At 48.5% G+C, this 21,662-nt stretch overlaps 1 protein-coding gene across 2 annotated transcripts in view; it reads right to left on the reverse strand.

Annotated features, from left to right (window-relative positions):
* Nucleotides 1-21,662, reverse strand: part of MCTP2 (multiple C2 and transmembrane domain containing 2) — a 329,446-nt gene that overhangs the window by 195,714 nt on the left and 112,070 nt on the right. For both annotated transcript variants that reach the window (XM_040342357.1, XM_040342356.1), the window contains exons 3-4: nt 10,862-10,924; nt 2,515-2,617 (exon numbers count right to left, since the gene is read on the reverse strand). In XM_040342357.1, coding sequence (XP_040198291.1) covers nt 2,515-2,617; nt 10,862-10,924 — 166 coding nt within the window. The remainder of the gene's footprint in view (nt 1-2,514; nt 2,618-10,861; nt 10,925-21,662) is intronic.

A 21,662-nucleotide genomic window follows, 5' to 3' on the forward strand; every position in this document is an offset into this window, starting at 1 on the left:
TTAATAAAAATGCCATAAAACTATCCCCTATTTTGTAGGCGCTATAATTTTTGCGCAAACCAATCAATAAACGCTTATTGCGATTTTTTTTATGAATAATATGTAGAAGAATACATATCAGCCTAAACTGAGGAAAAATATATTTTTTATATATTTTTGGGGGATATTTATTATAACAAAAAAGTAAAAAATAGAGGCGCACTGAAATGGAAATTCCAGAACCGAAAAAAAAAAAAAATGTCAGGCGGAAACCAAAAATGACTTTTCTTACCCAATCCCCCCCATTTCAATATTTTTTTTTAATAATTGTATGTATTACATGAGACATTTTAATTAGCTTCTTTGATTTAAAATAACCAGAATTGAAAAGCTCCAAGTCAATATAATAAAATAACCAACATTTTATTTAAAAATTGGACACAAACACATAGTATATTAATATTAATATATAAAACGTATTGTTGCAAAACAGGAACAACAAAGAGGGGTTGCCATCTGGGGCCCTGGAGGCCTCCGGGCCCCTTACAGGTGTACTGCCTGTACCCCCCTGATGGCGGCCCTGCTGGGCAGTGTTTGGAGTTTGTACTGTGGGCGGCAGGAGAGGGCTGGCAGCCTTAGGCCTGGGGGGCAAGTCCAGTCAAGTGGCCCATTGAACCACCGAATCAGCTCACCATTCATGCCCACCTGGTTTTTCAATGCAGTCTCACCAGTGCCCATCCAATGCAGCCTGATCAGTGCCCATCCAATGCAGCCTCACCAGTGTGTATAAATGCAGCCTCACCAATGTCCATCAATGCAGCCTCACCAGTGTGTATAAATGCAGCCTCACCAGTGTGTATAAATGCAGCCTCACCAGTGGCCATAAATGCAGCCTCACCAGTGGCCATAAATGCAGCCTCACCAGTGGCCATAAATGCAGCGATAGGGCGGACCCTCAAAGCGACCATTCATTAGAAACTGAACAAAAATTCAAACAGTGTATGGCCAGAATAACTGCCTGGATCTATTTGTTGAGATTACTGTGAGAATGTCTGCCCTTCCTTTATTTTTGCCGTGTGGCATTTTCTAATATACAGCATTTGCCAATCTTTGCTATTTTCAGTAGAAATATCTGACCATCAGATAAGATCATCTCCCTCTTCCTCTGAGCCTCTGCTCGGTGTCTCCTCTCTTATACGATGTGTTATCACACAGGAAGTGCCTTAACTTGCTAAAAAATCTCAGGGGCCAAATTCTTCCTCCGCCACAGAAAAAAATAAAGTCTGAAACATCCTCAACTGTCATCGCCGGCATAGTATCATAGGGGGTCAGACACTTCCAGTTAGGATGAGAACCTCCTGGCCATCACTGCTGTGAACATGGCAGACAGCCTGTTCATTTTTATATGAATAAATGGTTGTGGAACGAATTATCTGAGATTACATTATTTCTTATGGGGAAATTTGCTTTGATATACAAGTGCTTTGGATTACAAGCATGTTTCTGGAACAAATTATGCTCACAATCCAAGGTTTTCCTGTATTGGAATATCCTTTCAAATTTGGCTGTTAGGGGAGCATCTCTGTGTTTGAGTCATTGCCATAGAAACACTTGCAAAGGGGAGGAGTTGGTAAGATGACCACGCCCATGTGGGGGCCGCCAGAAATATTTCTGCACCCAGGCGTCTGTGACCCTAGGATCGGCCCTGAATCCAATTATACCCGTGTTTCCCCGAAAATAAGACCGGGTCTTATATTAATTTTAACTACAAAAATCACACTAGGGCTTATTTTCAGGGGATGTCTTATTTCTTTACGGTATGTACAATAATCTACATTTATTCAAATACAGTCATGTCATCATGATAATCTTAGAGTGGTTGTAACCCCAAAAAGAAAAAAATATATATCCTGATCCTTTAAAGCATGATAGCCAGCACAGTGACCCGCCGTAGCTCTTCTCCACTCTGAGCACTGCAGAGGAAGGGACCGCTGACGTTGGATAGGAGAAGATCTCCCGCCGGTCACGTGAGCGCCCAGCGGCACTGTAAGTAAGGTATTTTCCAAAACAAAGTTACAAAAAGGAGACACACTGCACATTATATAACCTTTTTACAAAACGAATTACGTTCGTTCTTACAATGACTTTAACTAGGGTTTATTTTCGGGGGAAGGGCTTATATTGCAGCCATCCCCAAAAATAACGCTAGGTTTTATTTTCGGGGTAGGGCTTATTTTCGGGGAAAACAGGGTATGTACAGTTTTACCAACACATGTCAAAGTTGAAAAACTGAGCTTAGGCATTAACATTTGTTTTACCCCCTTAGGTGGGAAGGGGCTCATGAATACATAATGACTATGATGGTCATCTCCAGGTATGTAGTAGGCCTGTAAATTTTGCGTTTTTATTGCGGTCTACATTGCTAATGCCTCCGAGACAGAAGTGAGAAAATCCTCCTCCTAATCAAGGTTTCATTCCATAGAGAAAAGTATCCATATGGACCGAACAAGGATAATATTAGAGCGGGATTATTACCTGAGCGGTCCCTGATGACCAGGTTGCGGCCCTCTCTCAGATGGATGGTCAGCAGATAGGACATCAGGCTTTGAATACTCAGGCTGTCAAAACTTTCCATGCCCTAGAAAACAAAAACGGAACATGAATACTTCTGAGCAATACAACTTTCACCTCGGAGGCCAGCGCCAATTTTATTTTTAATTTTTTTACCATTATCTCTGAAATAACTCATGAAATGGAGGAAACTAGAAACGCTATCAGTCACACTCTTTGCTACAATTATTTGCCAACGCCAGAAGATTTGTGGCGTTAAAGAAGTAACCCAAAAATGTAATCCATTGCTGCCGATTAGATGTGGCGGCTGCATTAGTTTCCTTTTTGTGAGTCCCCCCCCCTCCGTTTTCAGCTAGAGCACCCCCCACGGGGGGAAATTGACAGGAAGCTGATGATCGTCACAAGCACCCCCCACGTTAGACGAGAAAGAGGCCACCCGGACCTTACCTTAGGATGCAAGAGAAAGGAAGAGCTGATCGACGGCTCTCCCTGTCGGTGCCAAACAGTGTCGCCTGTCAGTGCCAAACAGTGTCGCCTGTCAGTGCCAAACAGTGTCGCCTGTCAGTGCCAAACAGTGTCGCCTGTCAGTGCCAAACAGTGTCGCCTGTCAGTGCCAAACAGTGTCGCCTGTCAGTGCCAAACAGTGTCGCCTGTCAGTGCCAAACAGTGTCGCCTGTCAGTGCCAAACAGTGCCGCCTGTCAGTGCCAAACAGTAGTGCCAAACAGTGCTGCCTGTCAGTGCCAAACAGTGCTGCCTGTCAGTGCCAAACAGTAGTGCCAAAAAGTGCCCCCTGTCAGTGCCAAACAGTGCCCCCTGTCAGCGCCCCCTGTCAGCGCCCATCAGTGACGCAGGTCAGCGCCCATCAGTGACGCCGGTCAGCGCCCATCAGTGCCGCCGGTCAGCGCCAACCAGTGCCGCCGGTCAGCGCCAACCAGTGCCGCCGGTCAGCGCCAACCAGTCCTGCCGGTCAGCGCTCATCAGTGCCACATATTAGTGCCAACTCATCAGTGAAGAAAACTACATTTTATGACAGAAACAAAGAAACTTATTTTTTTCAAAAATGTTGGTCTTTTTTCATTTGTTTAACAAAAAATAAAAACCGCAGAGGTGATGAAAAAGTCACAAAAAAAAAAGCTCAATTTGTGGGAAGAAAATGATACAAAATTCAGTTTAGGTACAGTGTTGCACGACCGCACAATTGTGATTCAAAGTGTGAGCGCTGAAACCTGAAAATTGTCCTGGGCAGGAAGGGGGGGGGGGGTTTTGGTATTGAAGTGCAGAGCAACTGAATCCCATTGTACCCCTTTTTCCAAGCAAACCAGAGCAGGGATACACGCTGCATTTTGGGGTGTCTTTAGCATTGCACTCATATCGCAAGTGCAAGTTTATAACACGACATGTGGAATGCGGGTTTCCTGCACCATGTTCTGGTGTGAACCAGCAGCAATTTCATGAAAAGCAGATTGAAGGACTAATTAATTGATTAATGTGTATGGATTACTTCTGGAAAATTTGTGACGTTAAGCTTTTGTCTCTAAAATCAGACCCTGGTATGGCACAGAACTAGATGGCACCTCTTCAGTATAAAAATAAATGATATTGTGTGCTAAAAAAGTAGTACAGAGAAGCTTTTATTTTCTGGGTAGAACCCGTGCATTTGCCACTTATAACCACAAGGTGGAGCCCATATGTAAATAATGGTGGACAGAAAACTAAAAAGTATAAGAGCCGAGACTGCAGACAGATTCTTCCCTCGTATTGCTCCCGGCAGGGTAGATCATCCCTACCGAGTATTAATGCATGTGCGCACATTTTTATATCGCCATAAAAAAAGTTCAAAGGGCATCCATGTTGCAAAACTGTTGCAGCTAGCAAAAAAATTCCGCACAGTAGCTGCACATAACACGTTTCGTCCATTCACGCCCGTACGACTCCAAAGTCGTGGAACTTTGGATGGGTGCGACTCTGGCTTTTTACCAATGATAATGGACAACTGTTGCACAACTGCCGTCCTGCATTACATTCAGGTGTGACTTTCATGTGACTTTTGAGGGTTTACATTGCAGTCTACGGCACTCAATTCGCATGAAAGTTGGACCAAAAGTAGTGCAGGAAACGTTTTAAAGTATTGCAAATTCAAGGCACACACATATTTGAATGGTTGTCATTGATAAACATGGGGTGTGACTTTCTCATGCGACTTTAGTGGCCAAAGTGTGAATGGAGCTGGTGCTCTATCAGAATACAGCTACCTATCAGAAAACGCAATCAAAGTGATATTCCGTCGCGGCCATCTTGGTACACCCCACACACGTCTACAGTCATTGGGCGGCAAACAATTTTTTTTACACCCACCAAAGTCTTGTATTTTCCACTTATTTTTACCAGTAAACTGAGCTTATATAGTGAAATACAGCATTTAGAAATCAGTGACACCGTTTTGATGTTGAATTTTAAAAGCACCAGCAAGCTTGCGGATCTGACAGAAGATCGCCGATTTTAACCTTCTGCCACATGACGGCTACAGCGCGGGCCTTAACTGATGGGAGGCCGTCATATGCATGGGTGTCCGCTCCATAGGGCAAGGGGGGGCAATTGACCCCCCTGGAAAATCGAGGTGTTTGAGCTGTCAGAGCGGTCCCGGGCCGGATGTCACACAGGCACAGCGAGCAGAGTGAAGCCGCCTCCCCCTTCAGTGTTTATGTGTACAAAGGGGGAGGGAACCTGTTCTGCCTGTGTCGCGCTGATGTCGGATCTGAGGTACTGAATGGAAATGGGGAGGGGGTCCTTCTGTGCTGAAGAAGGGGTTTGTGCTGAATAGGGGGGTCAATCTGTGCTGAAGGGGGGGTCCATCTGTGCTGAAGGGGGATCTGTGCTGAATGGAGAGGTATGTGCGGAATGGGGGGGTCTTTGCAGAATGGGGGGTCCATCTGTGCTGAATGGAGGGGTCTGTGCAGAATGGGGGGTCTGTGCTGAAGGGGGGTCTATCTGTGCTGAATGGAGAGGTCTGTGCTGAAAGGGGGGTCTGTGCTGAAGAAGGGGTTGCTATTAGACTGCACGCTTCCTAAACGCATAACACACACAAAATGTGAGCTTTTCCACGGGTTTTGAAAAAGCGCTGCAATTGCAGGTCGCACTTGGGGTGCCATTAATTGTTAATGGCATCCCAAGTGTAGGTAGCAGTTGCACGCCCTTCGCCACATGTCTGTTGTGTGCCAAAATGACCTACAAATGCGCACTGAAAAAAAAACATGCGATGCTCCATAACCAAAAAGGTTATTTTGATGGCACTGGTGTGGCTCTGGTGGCACTGATTAGCACACATGTGGCACAGGTGGCACAGGTTGTAGTGGCACTGGTGTGGCTCTGGTAGCACTGATTAGCGCACAGGCGGCACCGGTGGGCACTGATGTGGCGCAGATAAGCACTGGTGTGGACTGTAGTGGCACAGAGCTGGCACTTTGGGGCAAACAGAGCTGGCACTTTGGGGCAAACAGAGCTGGCACTTTGGGGCAAACAGAGCTGGCACTTTGGGGCAAACAGAGCTGGCACTTTGGGGCAAACAGAGCTGGCACTTTGGGGCAAACAGAGCTGGCACTTTGGGGCAAACAGAGCTGGCACTTTGGGGCAAACAGAGCTGGCACTTTGGGGGAAACAGAGCTGGCACTTTGGGGGAAACAGAGCTGGCACTTTGGGGGAAACAGAGCTGGCACTTTGGGGCACTGCTCAATAGAAAAAAACTCACTGTTTGGGTCACAAATCACTCTCCTCTCACGCTGGATCGGTGTGAGGAGAGGAGAGTGATGAACTTGCAATGACCCTGCTGTCTGTTTGTTTACATTTGTGATTGTTCCGTCATTGGACGGAGCAATCACGTGGTAAACGACCGTTTACCAAGATCCGTGTTGGTATGGGTCCCGTGGACCCGGCGCGCACGGATGTTCCCGTGTGCGCGCGCAGGAGCGATTCTCTGGGAGGATGGTAATTAACGGCCTCCCAGAGTTAAGCAACCGCCCTGTAGACGTACTTTTGTTATAGGGCGGATGTAAAGCGGTTAAAGTGAATGGGCTGCCCTATAGGGCGATGTATATTAACCTGTGAAAAACACACAGAAAAAACACAAACACCACTGCAGTGCAACCCCCCCCCCCCCCCCCCCCCGATCTGACAACTAGCGGGGATCTTCTCCCTCCCCCGCTGTCACAATTTAAAGCCCCGTGTCACACTGCTCTGTAACTGTAGACAGACAATTGGCAGAATGTGGTTCTCGCCTCCGACAAACACCTACAGACAAATAACACAAAGATTGCGTTTCCTTGTTCCCCGCCACCACCTCTAATTATTTGATCTTACTTTAGAACATGACATTTATGAGAACGGGAAATTCCAACTCATTGTTTTTCACAAAAGGGGTAATGCTTCCAAATTAACCCCTTCCTCTCTCACACCTGTTCATCCAGTGTTGCCAACCGTTCGTATTTTTACGGAAAGTTCATAAAAACGGGCCCTTTTTTTCCCCCGTTCGTAAATGTCCGTGGTTGCGGGAATGTGCAGTAAAAATAGCTGAGATCGATTCGGCTTGGAACTGCGCATGGAGAATGGAGGCAGGGGCCGATTGGAGGCAGGGGGCGATTGAAGGGAGGGGGCGATTGAAGGGAGGGGGCGATTGAAGGGAGGGGGCGATTGAAGGGAGGGGGCGATTGAAGGGAGGGGGCGATTGAAGGGAGGGGGCGATTGAAGGGAGGGGGCGATTGAAGGGAGGGGGCGATTGAAGGGAGGGGGCGATTGAAGGGAGGGGGGCGATTGAAGGGAGGGGGCGATTGAAGGGAGGAGGCGATTGAAGGGAGGGGGCGATTGAAGGGAGGGGGCGATTGAAGGGAGGGGGCGATTGAAGGGAGGGGGCGTTTGGAGGCAGCGGGCGTTTGGAGGCAGCGGGCGTTTGGAGGCAGCGGGCGATTAGAGGCACCGCAGAGGGTGGGGGTTGGAGACAGGGGTTGTTGGTGGCACCGCAGAGGGGGATGTAGGCAGGGGGAGATTGGAGGCAGGGGGAGATTGTGGCACCGCAGAGGGGGGTGAAGGCAGGGCGTGGTGGGGCCAGTAAATTTTAGGTGTCGTGCCAGTAAATTTCAATCTGGTAGGTTGCCAACACTCAGTTCACCCCCTATGGACCGATTTAATTGGCAATAACTTTGTAATTGCTGAAGATAACAAGTGTAGCAAGGTCTCCGGCCTTGTCCAGTCTAATGAGGACCTCCGAGGCCAAAGATAGCCGACATCCTTCAATATGTGGTGGGTTGTGAGGCATAGTGGGTGCAAAGATGGTGAAAGTCATTAGGTGCCAGACACTTCTTGGATGCAAAAGACATTTAATTTCTTTTGACAGCCCCTGTTGTATTTTGGGGGGAAAGAGGGTTAGGGCCAGGACACCCTTAAAAAGTTAGAGATTCAATTGGCAAACTCCAAGATTTCAACAGGAGGACAGCCGTGCAGGGAAAGGCCCCAGCAAGGCGCCACATCTGCACACGCAGGAATGCCGTCTTGCTGTCTCCTATGGCAACAGTCCTTTAACAGTTCCTAACTCAAACATAACGGTCCTTTCAGCTTCACTACAAGTGTTCCTTGTAGTTCTTCAACACTGAGCTCTTGGTCTCTCACTAGACCCTCCGATTCAATGACTATGAATCCCTTGAGCTCCTCCAAAGTTGGCAGTGGTATCTCCTTCAAGCGTCACCCCTGCTTCTCTGCTGGGTCCCTAGCTTGGCACTCCAGATACTTCTCAAGCTTCACCCCTGCTAACTGGCTCAGAACCTGGTTTGACTCACAAGGCTGCTCTGCAAGCATCCCCTCCACGGCTTGGTTCTCTAGCTTGATCACCTCCTGACAGTGGCGGCTGGTGCTCAAAATTTTTTGGGGGGGGCGCAAACAAACAAAAAAAAACATCAATTGTAGGCCGACACTCTGCCCCATCAATTGTAGGCAGACACTCTGCCCCATCAATTGTAGGCCGACACTCTGCCCCATCAATTGTAGGCCGACACTCTGCCCCATCAATTGTAGGCCGACACTCTGCCCCATCAATTGTAGGCCGACACTCTGCCCCATCAATTGTGGGTGCACAGAGGGGGCACAGAGGGGGCACAGAGGGGGCACAGAGGGGGCACAGAGGGGGCACAGAGCTGGCACTTTGGGGCACTGCTCAATAGAAAAAAAACTCACTGTTTGGATCACAAATCACTCTCCTCTCACGCTGGATCGGTGTGAGGAAAGAGATGAACTTGCAATGACCCTGCTGTCTGTTTGTTTACATTCGTGATCGTTCCGTCATTGGACGGAGCGATCATGTGGTAAATGACCGCTGTCATTGGGCGTTTACCGAGATCCGTGTTGCTATGGGTCCCGTGGACCCGGTGCGCACGGATGTTCCCGTGTGCTCGCGCGGGAACGATTCTCTGGGAGGATGTTAATTAACGGCCTCCCAGAGTTAAGCAACCGCCCTGTAGACGTACTTTCGCTATAGGGCGGTTGAAAAGTGGTTAAAGTGAATGGGCTGCCCTATAGGGCGATGTATATTAACCTGTGAAAAACACACAGAAAAAACACAAACACCACTGCTACCCCCCCCCCCCCCCCCCCCCCCCGATCTGACAACTAGCGGGGATCTTCTCCCTCCCCCGCTGTCACACTGCTCTGAGTGTTGATTCCTATTACAAGGGATGTTTACATTCCTTGTAATAGGAATAAAAGTGATAAAAAAAAAAAAAATATGTAAAAAAAAGTGAAAAAAAAAAGTAAAATAAAAATTTTCAAAACGCCCCTGTCGCCGTTATCTCGAGCGCAAAAGCGAACACGAATGCAGGTCCCGCCCACATATGTAAACGCCGCTCAAACCCCACATGTGAGATATCGTCGTGTGCGTTAGAGCGTGTGCAACAATTCTAGCACTAGACCTCGTCTTAACTCGAAACTAGTAACCTGTAAAAAATGTTAAAGCGTCACCTATGGAGATTTTTAAGTTTGGCGTCATTTCATGAGTGTGCGCAATTTTAAAGCCTGACATGTTGGGTATCTATTTACTCGGCGTAACATCATCTTTCACATTATACAAAAAAATTGGGCTAACTTTACTGTTTTGTTATTTTTTAATTCATGAAACTTTTTTTTTTTTTTCCCAAAAATTGCGCAAATACCGTGCGAGGAAAAAAAAGTGCAATTACCGCCATTTTATTCCCTAGGGCAGTGATGGAGAACCTTGGCACCCCAGATGTTTTGGAACTACATTTCCCATGATGCTCCACTACACTGCAGAGTGCAGGAGCATCATGGGAAATGTAGTTCCAAAACATCTGCGGTGCCGAGGTTCTCCATCACTGCCCTAGGGTGTCTGCTAAAAAAAATATGTTTGGGGGTTCTGATTCATTTTCTAGCAAAAAAAAAATGTGATTTTTACATGAAGGAGAGAAGTGCCAAAATTGGCCCGGTGGTAAAGTGGTTAAGGAGTAATGGCATCCCAAATGCGCCCCACGTTTTGGAATCACAGGCAGAATCGCGGCAATTTCCCCCCCAAAATTCAAATTCTCTTAGGTGTGAATGGAGCCTTCATGTCACTTTAATTTTAAAGCGGGGGTTCACCCTAAAAAAAAAAAAAAATATTCTACTATGTCATCCAGCATACTAGCGCGAGCTACAGTATGCCTTTATTTTATTTTTTTGCGCCGTACTCACAGTTTAATCGCGTAGTTACGTTTCAGACTTCCCGCGAGGAGTAGGCGTTCCTAGGCAGAGGGGAACATGATTGACGGCCGGCTATGGCGCGCCACGCTTCCCGAAAATAGCCGAAATAGGACTTGGCTCTTCACGACGCCTGCGCAGTCAGCTCCTAGTCTGTGCGCAGGCGCCGTATAGCGCTGTGAAGAGCCGAGTCCTACTCCGGCTATTTTCGGGAAGCGTGATGCACCATAGCCGGCCGTCAATCATGTTCCCTCTGCATAGGAACGCCCATTCCCCGCGGGGAGTCTGAAACTTAACTACGCGATTAAACTGAGTACGGCGCAAAAAAATAAAATAAATGCATACTGTAGCTCACGCTAGTATGCTGGATTTAATGGTAGAAACTTGATTTTAAGGGTGAACCACCGCTTTAAACAGTGAAATGTCCCACAATGTATTGTGAGTGGAGGACGAGCTCAGATTTATGACCTACACTTTCCTGGTCAAAGAACTCGAATTTTTTATATTCTTTTCCAAGTACAGGATATAGAATCCATTCATTATACTTATATATATATGAAGGGAGGAACAAAAGATACTTACATTAAACTCATCCGAATGTTGCGATGATATTGAAGAGTTCAAGTCAATGCTTCCTGAGCCATCCTGCAACAAGAATACAAGGAAGATGAACATGGCCCATGAACCAATATTAAATGAAGCAAGAAAATGCAGCCTTAAAGTGGTTATAAACCCTTCCATATACCCAGTGCAGTGACTGGCCCATTTAATTGTAGCTCTCTTCTCTAAAGCCTCTTAACCACTTGAGCCCCAGACCTTTAGGCAGCTAAATGCCCAGGCCAGGTTTTGCGATTCGGCACTGCGTCGCTTTAACAGACAATTGCGCGGTCGTGTGACGTGGCTCCCAAACAAAATTGGCGTCCTTTTTTTCCCACAAATAGAGCTTTCTTTTGGTGGTATTTGATCACCTTTGCGGTTTTTACTTTTTGCGCTATAAACAAAAATAGAGCGACAATTTTGAAAAAAACTCAATGTTTTTTACTTTTTGCTATAATAAATATCCCCCAAAAACATATATAAATTTTTTTTTTTTTTCTCAGTTTAGGCCGATACGTATTCTTCTACCTATTTTTGGTTAAAAAAAAAACGCAATAAGCGTTTATCGATTGGCTTGCGTAAAATTTATAGCGTTTACAAAATAGGGGATAGTTTTATTGCATTTTTATTATTTTTATTTTTTTTAGTACTAAAGGCGGCGATCAGCGATTTTTTTCGTGACTGCGACATTATGGCGGACATTTCGGACAATTTTGACACATTTTTGGGACCATTGTCATTTTCACAGCAAAAAATGCATTTAAATTGCATTGTTTACTGTGAAAATGACAGTTGCAGTTTGGGAGTTAACCACAGGGGGCGCTGTAGGAGTTAGGAGTGTAAGAGTCTGTGTTTACAACTGTAGGGGGGTGTGGCTGTAGGACTGACGTCATCGATCGTGTCTCCCTATAAAAGGGATGACACGATCGATGCAGCCGCCATAGTGAAGCACGGGGAAGCCGTGTTTACATACGGCTCTCCCCGTTCTTCAGCTCCGGGGAGCGATTGCGATGGAACGGCTATAAACGAATAGCCGCGCCGTCCTCCCGGATCGTTCCCCGCGGGTTACCGACCGCCGCATGTACCGGGGGGGGGGGGGGTCCCGATCGGACCCCCGACCTGCGGAAAGGCGGGGACGTACATGTACGCCCATATGCCTGTATGTGCCATTCTGTGGACGTACATGTACATGCGGCGGGCGTGAACCAGTTAAAAGTGGTTATAAACCCTTCCATATACCCAGTGCAGTGACTGGCCTCCTACAAAAGTTGTACCCATTTAATTGTAGCTCTCTTCTCTAAAGCCTTTTAAAGTACAGCTCGTCTGAGGATTTAGAAATCAGGGGGTGGGGAAGCTGAAGTTACACACTTCAGAACTCCGTGAGAGCCGATTGGAGGGAAGGGACGCTCCCCCTTCACACAGCAACATAGCGTAGGCTGTCAGTCACAGGCTGTGTGTTGGAGCTCCCCTGACACCTTTTTTTCTCATGGTGTCAGGAATACCTGTGAGAAGTGACTCATGATGACAGCAGAAGAACAAAGCAGCAGACAGAAATGACACTCAAAGCTCTGGATTGAGACAAGTACACACTAAGGATGAGCTCCGGCGTGTTCGCATAGAACACGTGCAGAGCCCGCCAGAAAGTGAGCACGGCGCTGTGCTAATCACAGGCAGGGAGACATTGTCCTGATGCTCGGCTGCAGGGATCGTGAAATGTCTCCCTGGCTGTTATTAGCGCAGCGCTGTGCTCACTTCCTGGCGGGCTCTGCGCGTGTTCTATGCGAACACGCCGGAGCTCATCCTCAGTACACACTATTGAGGCATAGGCTTTGTTCATATTTCATGTCTGAGATTTACAATCACTTTATCATGTAGCGGGGTATCGCCCTTTCTGATGTGATACAAAAGACTACAATTGCTGATCGTGAAGGATCTCAGCTCCCTCCTGTGGCCGAGTTGGGTTAGAGCCCCCTGTTTACATTTCATCCTGGTACCGCAGTGAATGTCGGGGGATTGAGTTCAGAAGGAGAAGAGACTCCATTTGCCCTGGCCTGTAATGAACTACATTACCCAGAGAGCAGCTGTGCAACCCCAAGATGCTTTGCCTTCCGCACCACCTGCTGGGGGAGGTAGTTTAAGGGAGAGGACGTGTTTGGCGCGCTCTCCCGGGACCGCACCTTCAACCCAGGAGGGGACTGTCAGGAGTGTCTCAATGGGGAGTAGGCCGCAGTTGAGGCCTACATACACCCGGGCGGAGCTGCTTTGAGAAGAAGGGACTGAGTTTCTGCCGGAGTCATCGGACGAGATCCCAGTAACCCTGCGACCTGTCTGAGGACCGGAGACTGTTGACCAACCGGACGGTGTGCCGTAGAAGGACAAGGCCTGAACCGGTTGGGTGAGACTGGCACTTGCCTGAAAATACTGATTGTCTTGCAGAAGGGCGGATCGTTGATATCCATCTTTGCGGTTAGACTATTCAGGAAACTAACAGTTTACTATTACCCTTTTGGATTATAAATTGCTCTTTGCGCGCCAACGCATGCCAACGCACAAGTGCACAAACTATTAGCAGGAGACTGTATTGAAGTTTGGCCTGGGCCGCGGTCCGAAGCTCCGAGACTGCGGGACCCGATCGCCGCTGGAGTCCCGCGATCGGTCCCCGGAGCTGAAGAACGAAGAGAGTTGTGTGTAAACACAGCTTCCCCGTTCTTCACTGTGGCACTGTCATTGATCGTCTGTTCCCTGATATAGGGAAACACGATCAATGATGTCACGCGTCCAGCCTCGCCCCCCTACGGTTAGAAACACATATGAGGTCACACTTAACCCCTTCAGTGCCCCCTAGGGGTTAACTCCCAAACTGCAATTGTCATTTTCACAGTAAACAGTGCATTTTTATAGCATTTTTTGCGGTGAAAATTACAATTGTCCCAAAAATGTGTCAAAATTGTCCGATGTGTCCGCCATAATGTCGCGTCATGAAAAAAAATGCTGATCGCCGCCATTAGTAGTAAAAAAAAAAAAATAATAAAAATGCAATAAAACTATCCCCTATTTTGTAAACACTATACATTTTGCGCAAATCAATCGATAAACGCTTATTGCGATTTTTTTTTACCAAAAATAGGTAGAAGAATACGTATCAGCCTAAACTGAGGAAAAAAAATATTTTTTTAATATATATTTTTGGAGGATATTTATTAGAGCAAAAAGGAAAAAATATAGAATTTTTTTCAAAATTGTCACTCCCCCCCGAAAAAGTGCGAACTAATCTGCATGCTTGCACCCCAAGCATAAATTCCCCTTCCTCCCAGTATAACTCTGCCCCCCAGCTGAAATCTCCCCAACACAAATCTTTGCCTCCCTGCTCCCCCTCCAAATCTTCCCAGCACAGCCCACCCCCCCCAAAAAAAAAAAAAAAAATCAATCACCTCTTTTAGCACAAATCCTCTACCCCTCAAATTCCCCCTCTTAGCATAAATCCCCCCTCCAAATGTCTCCTCCTAGCATAAATACTCCCTATCATCCCTACTAGCTCAAATCCCCTTGCCCCCCTCCAAAAAAATGTTTCCCTGATCCTCTTCCCCGATCACAAATCAGAGCAAAATCAGCATTCCTAGCAAATCCCCCTCATTTCCCCTCCTAAAACAATTCTCATCCCCTGCCACCCTCCAAATTATTATTATTATACAGGATTTATATAGCGCCAACAGTTTACTCAGTGCTTTACAATGTAGAGGGGAGACCGCACATTTACAGTACAGTTCGATACAGAGGGTACAAGAGGGCCCCGCTCGTAGAGCTTACATTCTAAAAGGGAGGGGTGGTGGCACAAAAGGTGATGGCCGATTCACCCTCTCAACACAAATCCCCCCTCCCATCTCCTCACAGTACCCCCTGCGTAGTCTTAATGGCACATGCTCAGGGATGGACTGGCCATTGGGACTACAGGGAGTTTCCCGGTGGGTCGATGGCTCAGTGAGCCGGCTTCAGTGACAGTGGACCGCCACCCTCCGCTCCTCTGTCTCTCCCTTCCCGTGGCGCTCACCTGGGGGGGGGGGACAAAGAAGCAGGGGGAGGACTAGAGGAGCAGGGATGTCGACAGAGGAGCATAGGGGAGGGGTCAGACAGCTGACTCAACACCTATGGCCTGGGAGTTTCTCCCTTCTGCCTAATCTTGTCCCATAAGGGGGGGCACCGAACTGATTCTTTGCCCCGGGTGAAATAATGTCTAGCTTCCCCACTGGTACTGCCTATAAGAGTACCAGTACCAGGCGTTCTACTCTAATAAAGTAGAACGGCTAGTGGTTAATGAAGGGGGAGAGGGGGCTTGGGTGGCCGGCCGCCATGGGAGAGACCTGTCAAAGTGGGCCAGTCTGGATGAAGTCCAGGGCCAAATTTCTGTCCCAGTCCAGCCCTGCACATGCTTAAAAAGGGTAGTATGGCCAAAGCTTTCTTGGCCATACTTCTCCTGTGGGTCACAGAAGTGCACATACTTTTGCGCTCTTGTGACCCAGATTCAGTTGACAGCAGATTAAAGTCCCCTGGTCACAAAGCTGCTCCAGAATCTGGGGGGGATCCCAACAACATTAAGACCCCCCCCCCCCAGGTTTCTGACTGGCAGCTGGCTCAGGCTCTCGGTGTGCTGGTCATCAGCCAGAGTTTATGGTGAACCCTGTGCCCTACAAACTCAAACCCTATCCCTACTTGTAACACCACAAACGTGGAACTGGCAAGTGAATTGAATATTCTCCCATTCATAGCTTTAGGTTTCAGCTTTCAGTCAATGGTAATCTAGATCAGGGGTTTCCAAACTTTCTAAACAGAAGACCAGTTTACTGTCTTTTAGACTTTGTGTGTGTGTGGGGGGAGGGGGGGTAGCAGGCTAGAGCCAGTGAGAATAGAAAATGTCCTGGCATCCAGTGGGAGTAAACAATGTCACATCGTTGGCATCAACACAAGGCAGTGTGCCCCCGTCCTTGGCGTCAACCGAAAGGCATTGTGCCCCCGTCCTTGGCGTCAACCGAAAGGCATTGTGCCCCCGTCCTTGGCGTCAACCGAAAGGCATTGGGCCCCCGTCCTTGGCGCCAACGAAAGGCATTGGGCCCCCGTCCTTGGCGTCAACCGAAAGGCATTGGGCCCCCGTCCTTGGCGTCAACCGAAAGGCATTGGGCCCCCGTCCTTGGCGTCAACCGAAAGGCATTGGGCCCCCGTCCTTGGCGTCAACCGAAAGGCATTGGGCCCCCGTCCTTGGCGTCAACCGAAAGGCATTGGGCCCCCGTCCTTGGCGTCAACCGAAAGGCATTGGGCCCCCGTCCTTGGCGTCAACCGAAAGGCATTGGGCCCCCGTCCTTGGCGTCAACCGAAAGGCATTGGGCCCCCGTCCTTGGCGTCAACCGAAAGGCATTGGGCCCCCGTCCTTGGCGTCAACCGAAAGGCATTGGGCCCCCGTCCTTGGCGTCAACCGAAAGGCATTGGGCCCCCGTCCTTGGCGTCAACCGAAAGGCATTGTGCCCCCGTCCTTGGCGTCAACCGAAAGGCATTGTGCCCCCGTCCTTGGCGTCAACCGAAAGGCATTGTGCCCCCGTCCTTGGTGTCAACCGAAAGGCATTGTGCCCCCCGTCCTTGGCGTCAACCGAAAGGCATTGTGCCCCCGTCCTTGGCGTCAACCGAAAGGCATTGTGCCCCCGTCCTTGGCGTCAACCGAAAGGCATTGTGCCCCCGTCCTTGGCGTCAACCGAAAGGCATTGTGCCCCCGTCCTTGGCGTCAACCGAAAGGCATTGTGCCCCCGTCCTTGGCGTCAACCGAAAGGCATTGTGCCCCCGTCCTTGGCGTCAACCGAAAGGCATTGTGCCCCCGTCCTTGGCGTCAACCGAAAGGCATTGTGCCCCCGTCCTTGGCGTCAACCGAAAGGCATTGTGCCCCCGTCCTTGGCGTCAACCGAAAGGCATTGTGCCCCCGTCCTTGGCGTCAACCGAAAGGCATTGTGCCCCCGTCCTTGGCGTCAACCGAAAGGCATTGTGCCCCCGTCCTTGGCGTCAACCGAAAGGCATTGTGCCCCCGTCCTTGGCGTCAACCGAAAGGCATTGTGCCCCCGTCCTTGGCGTCAACCGAAAGGCATTGTGCCCCCGTCCTTGGCGTCAACCGAAAGGCATTGTGCCCCCGTCTTTGGCGTCAACCGAAAGGCATTGTGCCCCCGTCCTTGGCGTCAACCGAAAGGCATTGTGACCCCGTCCTTGGCGTCAACCGAAAGGCATTGTGCCCCCGTCCTTGGCGTCAACCGAAAGGCATTGTGCCCCCGTCCTTGGCGTCAACCGAAAGGCATTGTGCCCCCGTACTTGGCGTCAACCGAAAGGCATTGTGCCCCCGTCCTTGGCGTCAACCGAAAGGCATTGTGCCCCCGTCCTTGGCGTCAACCGAAAGGCATTGTGCCCCCGTCCTTGGCGTCAACCGAAAGGCATTGTGCCCCCGTCCTTGGCGTCAACCGAAAGGCATTGTGCCCCCGTCCTTGGCGTCAACCGAAAGGCATTGTGCCCCCGTCCTTGGCGTCAACAGAAAGGCATTGTGCCCCCGTCCTTGGCGTCAACAGAAAGGCATTGTGCCCCCGTCCTTGGCGTCAACAGAAAGGCATTGTGCCCCCGTCCTTGGCGTCAACGAAAGGCATTGTGCCCCAAGTGCTAGATAAAGGCAAGCAAAGGGCCGCAGTCTGAAGGCCGCTGATCTAGCATATTTCTATGTGTAACAAATTCTCTTCTGTGCATATTATATTCCTGGCTGCATTCTGTACAATTTGTGTTTTACCTCCACAGAAGGCACAAAGAAATGTCACTGAATAACTACATTGCAAAGTATTGTCTATACCAAGGATAAAAAAAAACACATTCCGAAAGATCAAGTACAAATGTAAATGATCACAGAAGGGGATGAAGCTGCTAAACTTGTAGAACAACACCTACATAGATCAAGTAGAACTAGCTAAAGCAGTAATAAACCCAAAAGCAAACATCATATGGCAGCTTACCAATTCTTAGATTTCTTTTATTTTTTACCTGGTAATCTGAAGTGTTTTTAACAAGAAAAATCTGTTCTGCAAATGTAGAAGTATGCCCCTAACTACAGTATATCTGAGCACCACAATCTAATTTAAATATTCAAAGCAAATTCACCCATCCATCCACGTCTCCATGCTTTATTTTGTGGAGAAATCACTTTTAAAAACACCTCCCTAGCAGTCCCAGTCACGGCCATCTTGAGTAAGGGAAGATGATTCATGAAGCATTTACTTCCTGGCTTCCATCTGTCTCAGGCATGCAGGCAGGAGGTTATGCCTAGCTGAGAGAATCCCCTCCTCCTGAAGACTTCTAGTATGGATGACATTTCCCCAGGCCAGAAACCAGGAAGTAACTAAAGAGATGTAGATGTAGCAATATGGACTACAAACCGTAAAGTACAGTGATCCTCTGGTGTCTCCATGCATCGCATGTCCCTCTAGTGCTCAGTGTTATCAAGGGACATCATATTTGTGAGCCAAAACGAAAGGTCTCTTCCTCCTGACAGGAAATGGACCTCTCCGTGCCTGGAGAGAGGGGTCGCTGTCTACCATGTGGTATACCACATACCAATTTGGATAAGAGGGGCCTGGCCCTGTTGCTGTTTATCTGACATCCATTACCACTCCGGTCGCCTGCCAACCAGTATACTGAGATTCACATCATTACGGTGGATCCGCTGCACAAGTGTCACTACATGAGATGTCCGGAAGACATCTAAAATCGGCCTGGTCATTGGTGAGAGAGCAATCGCCCAACCTTTACAAATCCTTTATCACGGTTCCACTGGGACATTTGGCATAGACATCTTTTACTTAGGAATCCTTTACTGAACTTACTTTGAACACTGTGCATAGACACCTTTAGTTTTCCTCTTTACAAGAAACCTATTGCTTCTTACCACATCTTATTGGATTACAGTTAATGAGCTCCTACATGCCGGTGAAGACCATCAGATCTGCAACGGGGACATTACTGTCATTACTGCTATAAGGGCCCTTATACCATCACCTTTTAGTCTGACCTCTCATTAGGGCAGTGCTTCTCAATTATTTTCTGTCATGCCCCCCCTAGGAAGAAGAAAACATTTTGCGCCCCCCGTGCGACTGTAAATAGTATAATTTGTCTATAAAATTGTTATAAGTACACCTCTGCATAACACTGTATCCACATATCCCCCCACACAGTATTGCCCTTCTTCACATATCCCCCCACACACAGTATTGCCCTTCTTCACATATCCCCCCCCACACACAGTATTGCCCTTCTTCACATATCCCCCCACACACAGTATTGCCCTTCTTCACATATCCCCCCCACACACAGTATTGCCCTTCTTCAAATATCCCCCCCACACAGTATTGCCCCATCACATATATCCCCCAACCCAGTATTGCCCCATCACATATCCCCCCACACAGTATTGCCCCCTTTACATGACCCCATCACATCCCCCCCCCCCCCACAAATTATTGCCCCCTTTACATGACCCCCATCACATATCCTGCACACAGTTTCCCCCATCACATAACCCCCCTTTTCCCTCCACAGCACAGCCCCCACTCCTCGTCCTTAACATTTCCATATATTTTTCCTCCCTTCCTCCCTATCCACTCCTACCTGTAACTTTTCAGCGTGGAGAGCAGGAGGCGGGACATTCGTCAAGTGAAGCCGCAGCAGCACTGGGCGGGGCGGGGAGACTTTTGGGCGAACTGGTGATTGGCTGCTAGGACCGCCTCTTAGCAGCCAATCACCTGCCGTCCAACATGACAGGCTGCTACCTCTCTGGTCCCGTCCCCCAGTTCAAAAATGTCCCGCCTCCCACTCCTCTAACTAGCGGAGGAGGCTGGGGACAGAAGCGGATACTAAATGGCGCGATCGCCGCGGTCCGGAACGAGCCCCCCTTTATGGAGCCTCGGGCCCCCCCTGGGGGGCGCGCCCCACTATTTGAGAAGCACTGCATTAGGGTAACAGTTATGGGCCGGCTAAGGACTCCCATATAAAGAACTGTGTCAGTATATTCAGGTAGCTGTGTTTATCCTTACAGGTGTAGCGCTACCCCCGAAGGAGCCGCTGGTTGATTTGGGATCTACTCTCCTTCGGTTTAGCTCACCCCTATTTAATTGGCTCGAAAACCCTCCCCTGACACATCAGAAGTCTGGAGAATGAGATATTGTGACCCCTGCTAGGCTGAGGTCACAATAGCAAATATGCAGTATACAGTGGCAATATAGAAAGGAAATTACCTGTGGTTATAGACGGTCCCTCCAGACTAAGGAAAGAAAATATACTCCACACAGTGAATATGTTTGGATGTGAAATCAAAGATAGATTTACTGCATGAAACTTAAAAGGGCAAACATACATTTAGACATAAACACAACCAGCAGTAAGAGCTTGATATGATCCGCAAGGGCCCTTGCAAGGATCTGCAGTTTATATAAGCAAGGAGGAACTAACCTATAAATGGTACCATTCATCTAATCTAATGGCAGACAGTCTATGCTCGTGAGCGCCCTCTAATGGGCAGTCTTACAGAACAGTCAATATCCCCGTTGTGCACCGACCGGCCGCATTAACAATTGTAATCCACAGGTGGCAATCGGGAAAGGGGCCTAAGCAACAAAAATGTCTAGGGTAGTAGAAAGTTGGTGGGTTGACCGCTCGTCAGCGTCAACCACTTCTATGTAGCACTGGAACAGTTAAATGGGTCTCTAAGTTCCTGCCCGGGGCCGAACAGGTGTCTGTGGCCTGTGAAATGGCACTAGATGTCGGTGTTAAACGCAGAGTCTGAAACTAAGCAAGTGCTCTCTCACCCAACAGGCCGATCCGCCTGAGTTCTCCTCAGAAAAGGGCGCGCCGACGAGCACTGCTTCATGGCACACAGGATCCCGGACGGAGGTACTCCACTGTTTCAGTGTCAGCTGGGCAGTCTCCTCCATCCCCAGGAACACGGGCCAGATGCTGGAGTCTTGCTTCCGTATGGATGGCTGGTCTCTCAGTGGATAGGCCCAGGCTTCTGGCCTAGCAGCACGACTGTGCTCTGTTTGCCGCTCCGCAGAGGAGAGAAGTGCAGGTCCCGACAGAGCGAAAAACAGCCCCCACCTTTCCTTAAGTAACCTCCCCCATAAGTCTGTGCGGAGGTGTCACATGTTCCAATAGTACAGAGCATTGTGGGAAGTGTAGTCTGTTTCTCTACGAGTCAATGGAGTCCATATCTCCTGGTACTTGCATTCCCACAATGCATAACTTTCTTAAAGGTTTCCCAATTATTTACAAAGAAATGGATAAAGTTCCAGCGGGGATGACCTGATGCAAGACCTTGACAGGTTGACCCCGCAACACAGGTGCTAGCAGTACTTCATTGATCCAGTGTATAGAATATACGGTTCTACTTGATAATATCACGTCTTGTGTTATTTGGAGGAATTTCATTGCAGAGTTGGCGCTGTTGCCTAAAACTCTTACCTTCTCTTTGTGACAATATCCTTTTCAATCTGTTCTAGTAAACATTACCAGAACGTAAATACACAGAGTTGTCTGATTATTTAAAGGTGGTGCAAGGATGTCGGAACCCAGAGTGTCAGGTGGGTTGGAATATTCACCAGGTCATGGCAGTGCAGACGAGCAGGTAATTCCAAGCAATCCCTTAGGGGGTCGAGATTTATTTTTATTTTTTTATTTACGAATGCTAGCAGTATAGAGATTAAAAATAGTCAATGTTAATTGAGAAAGT

The sequence above is a fragment of the Rana temporaria genome, chromosome 3, assembly GCF_905171775.1.
Source record: "Rana temporaria chromosome 3, aRanTem1.1, whole genome shotgun sequence".
Lineage (NCBI taxonomy): Eukaryota > Metazoa > Chordata > Amphibia > Anura > Ranidae > Rana > Rana temporaria.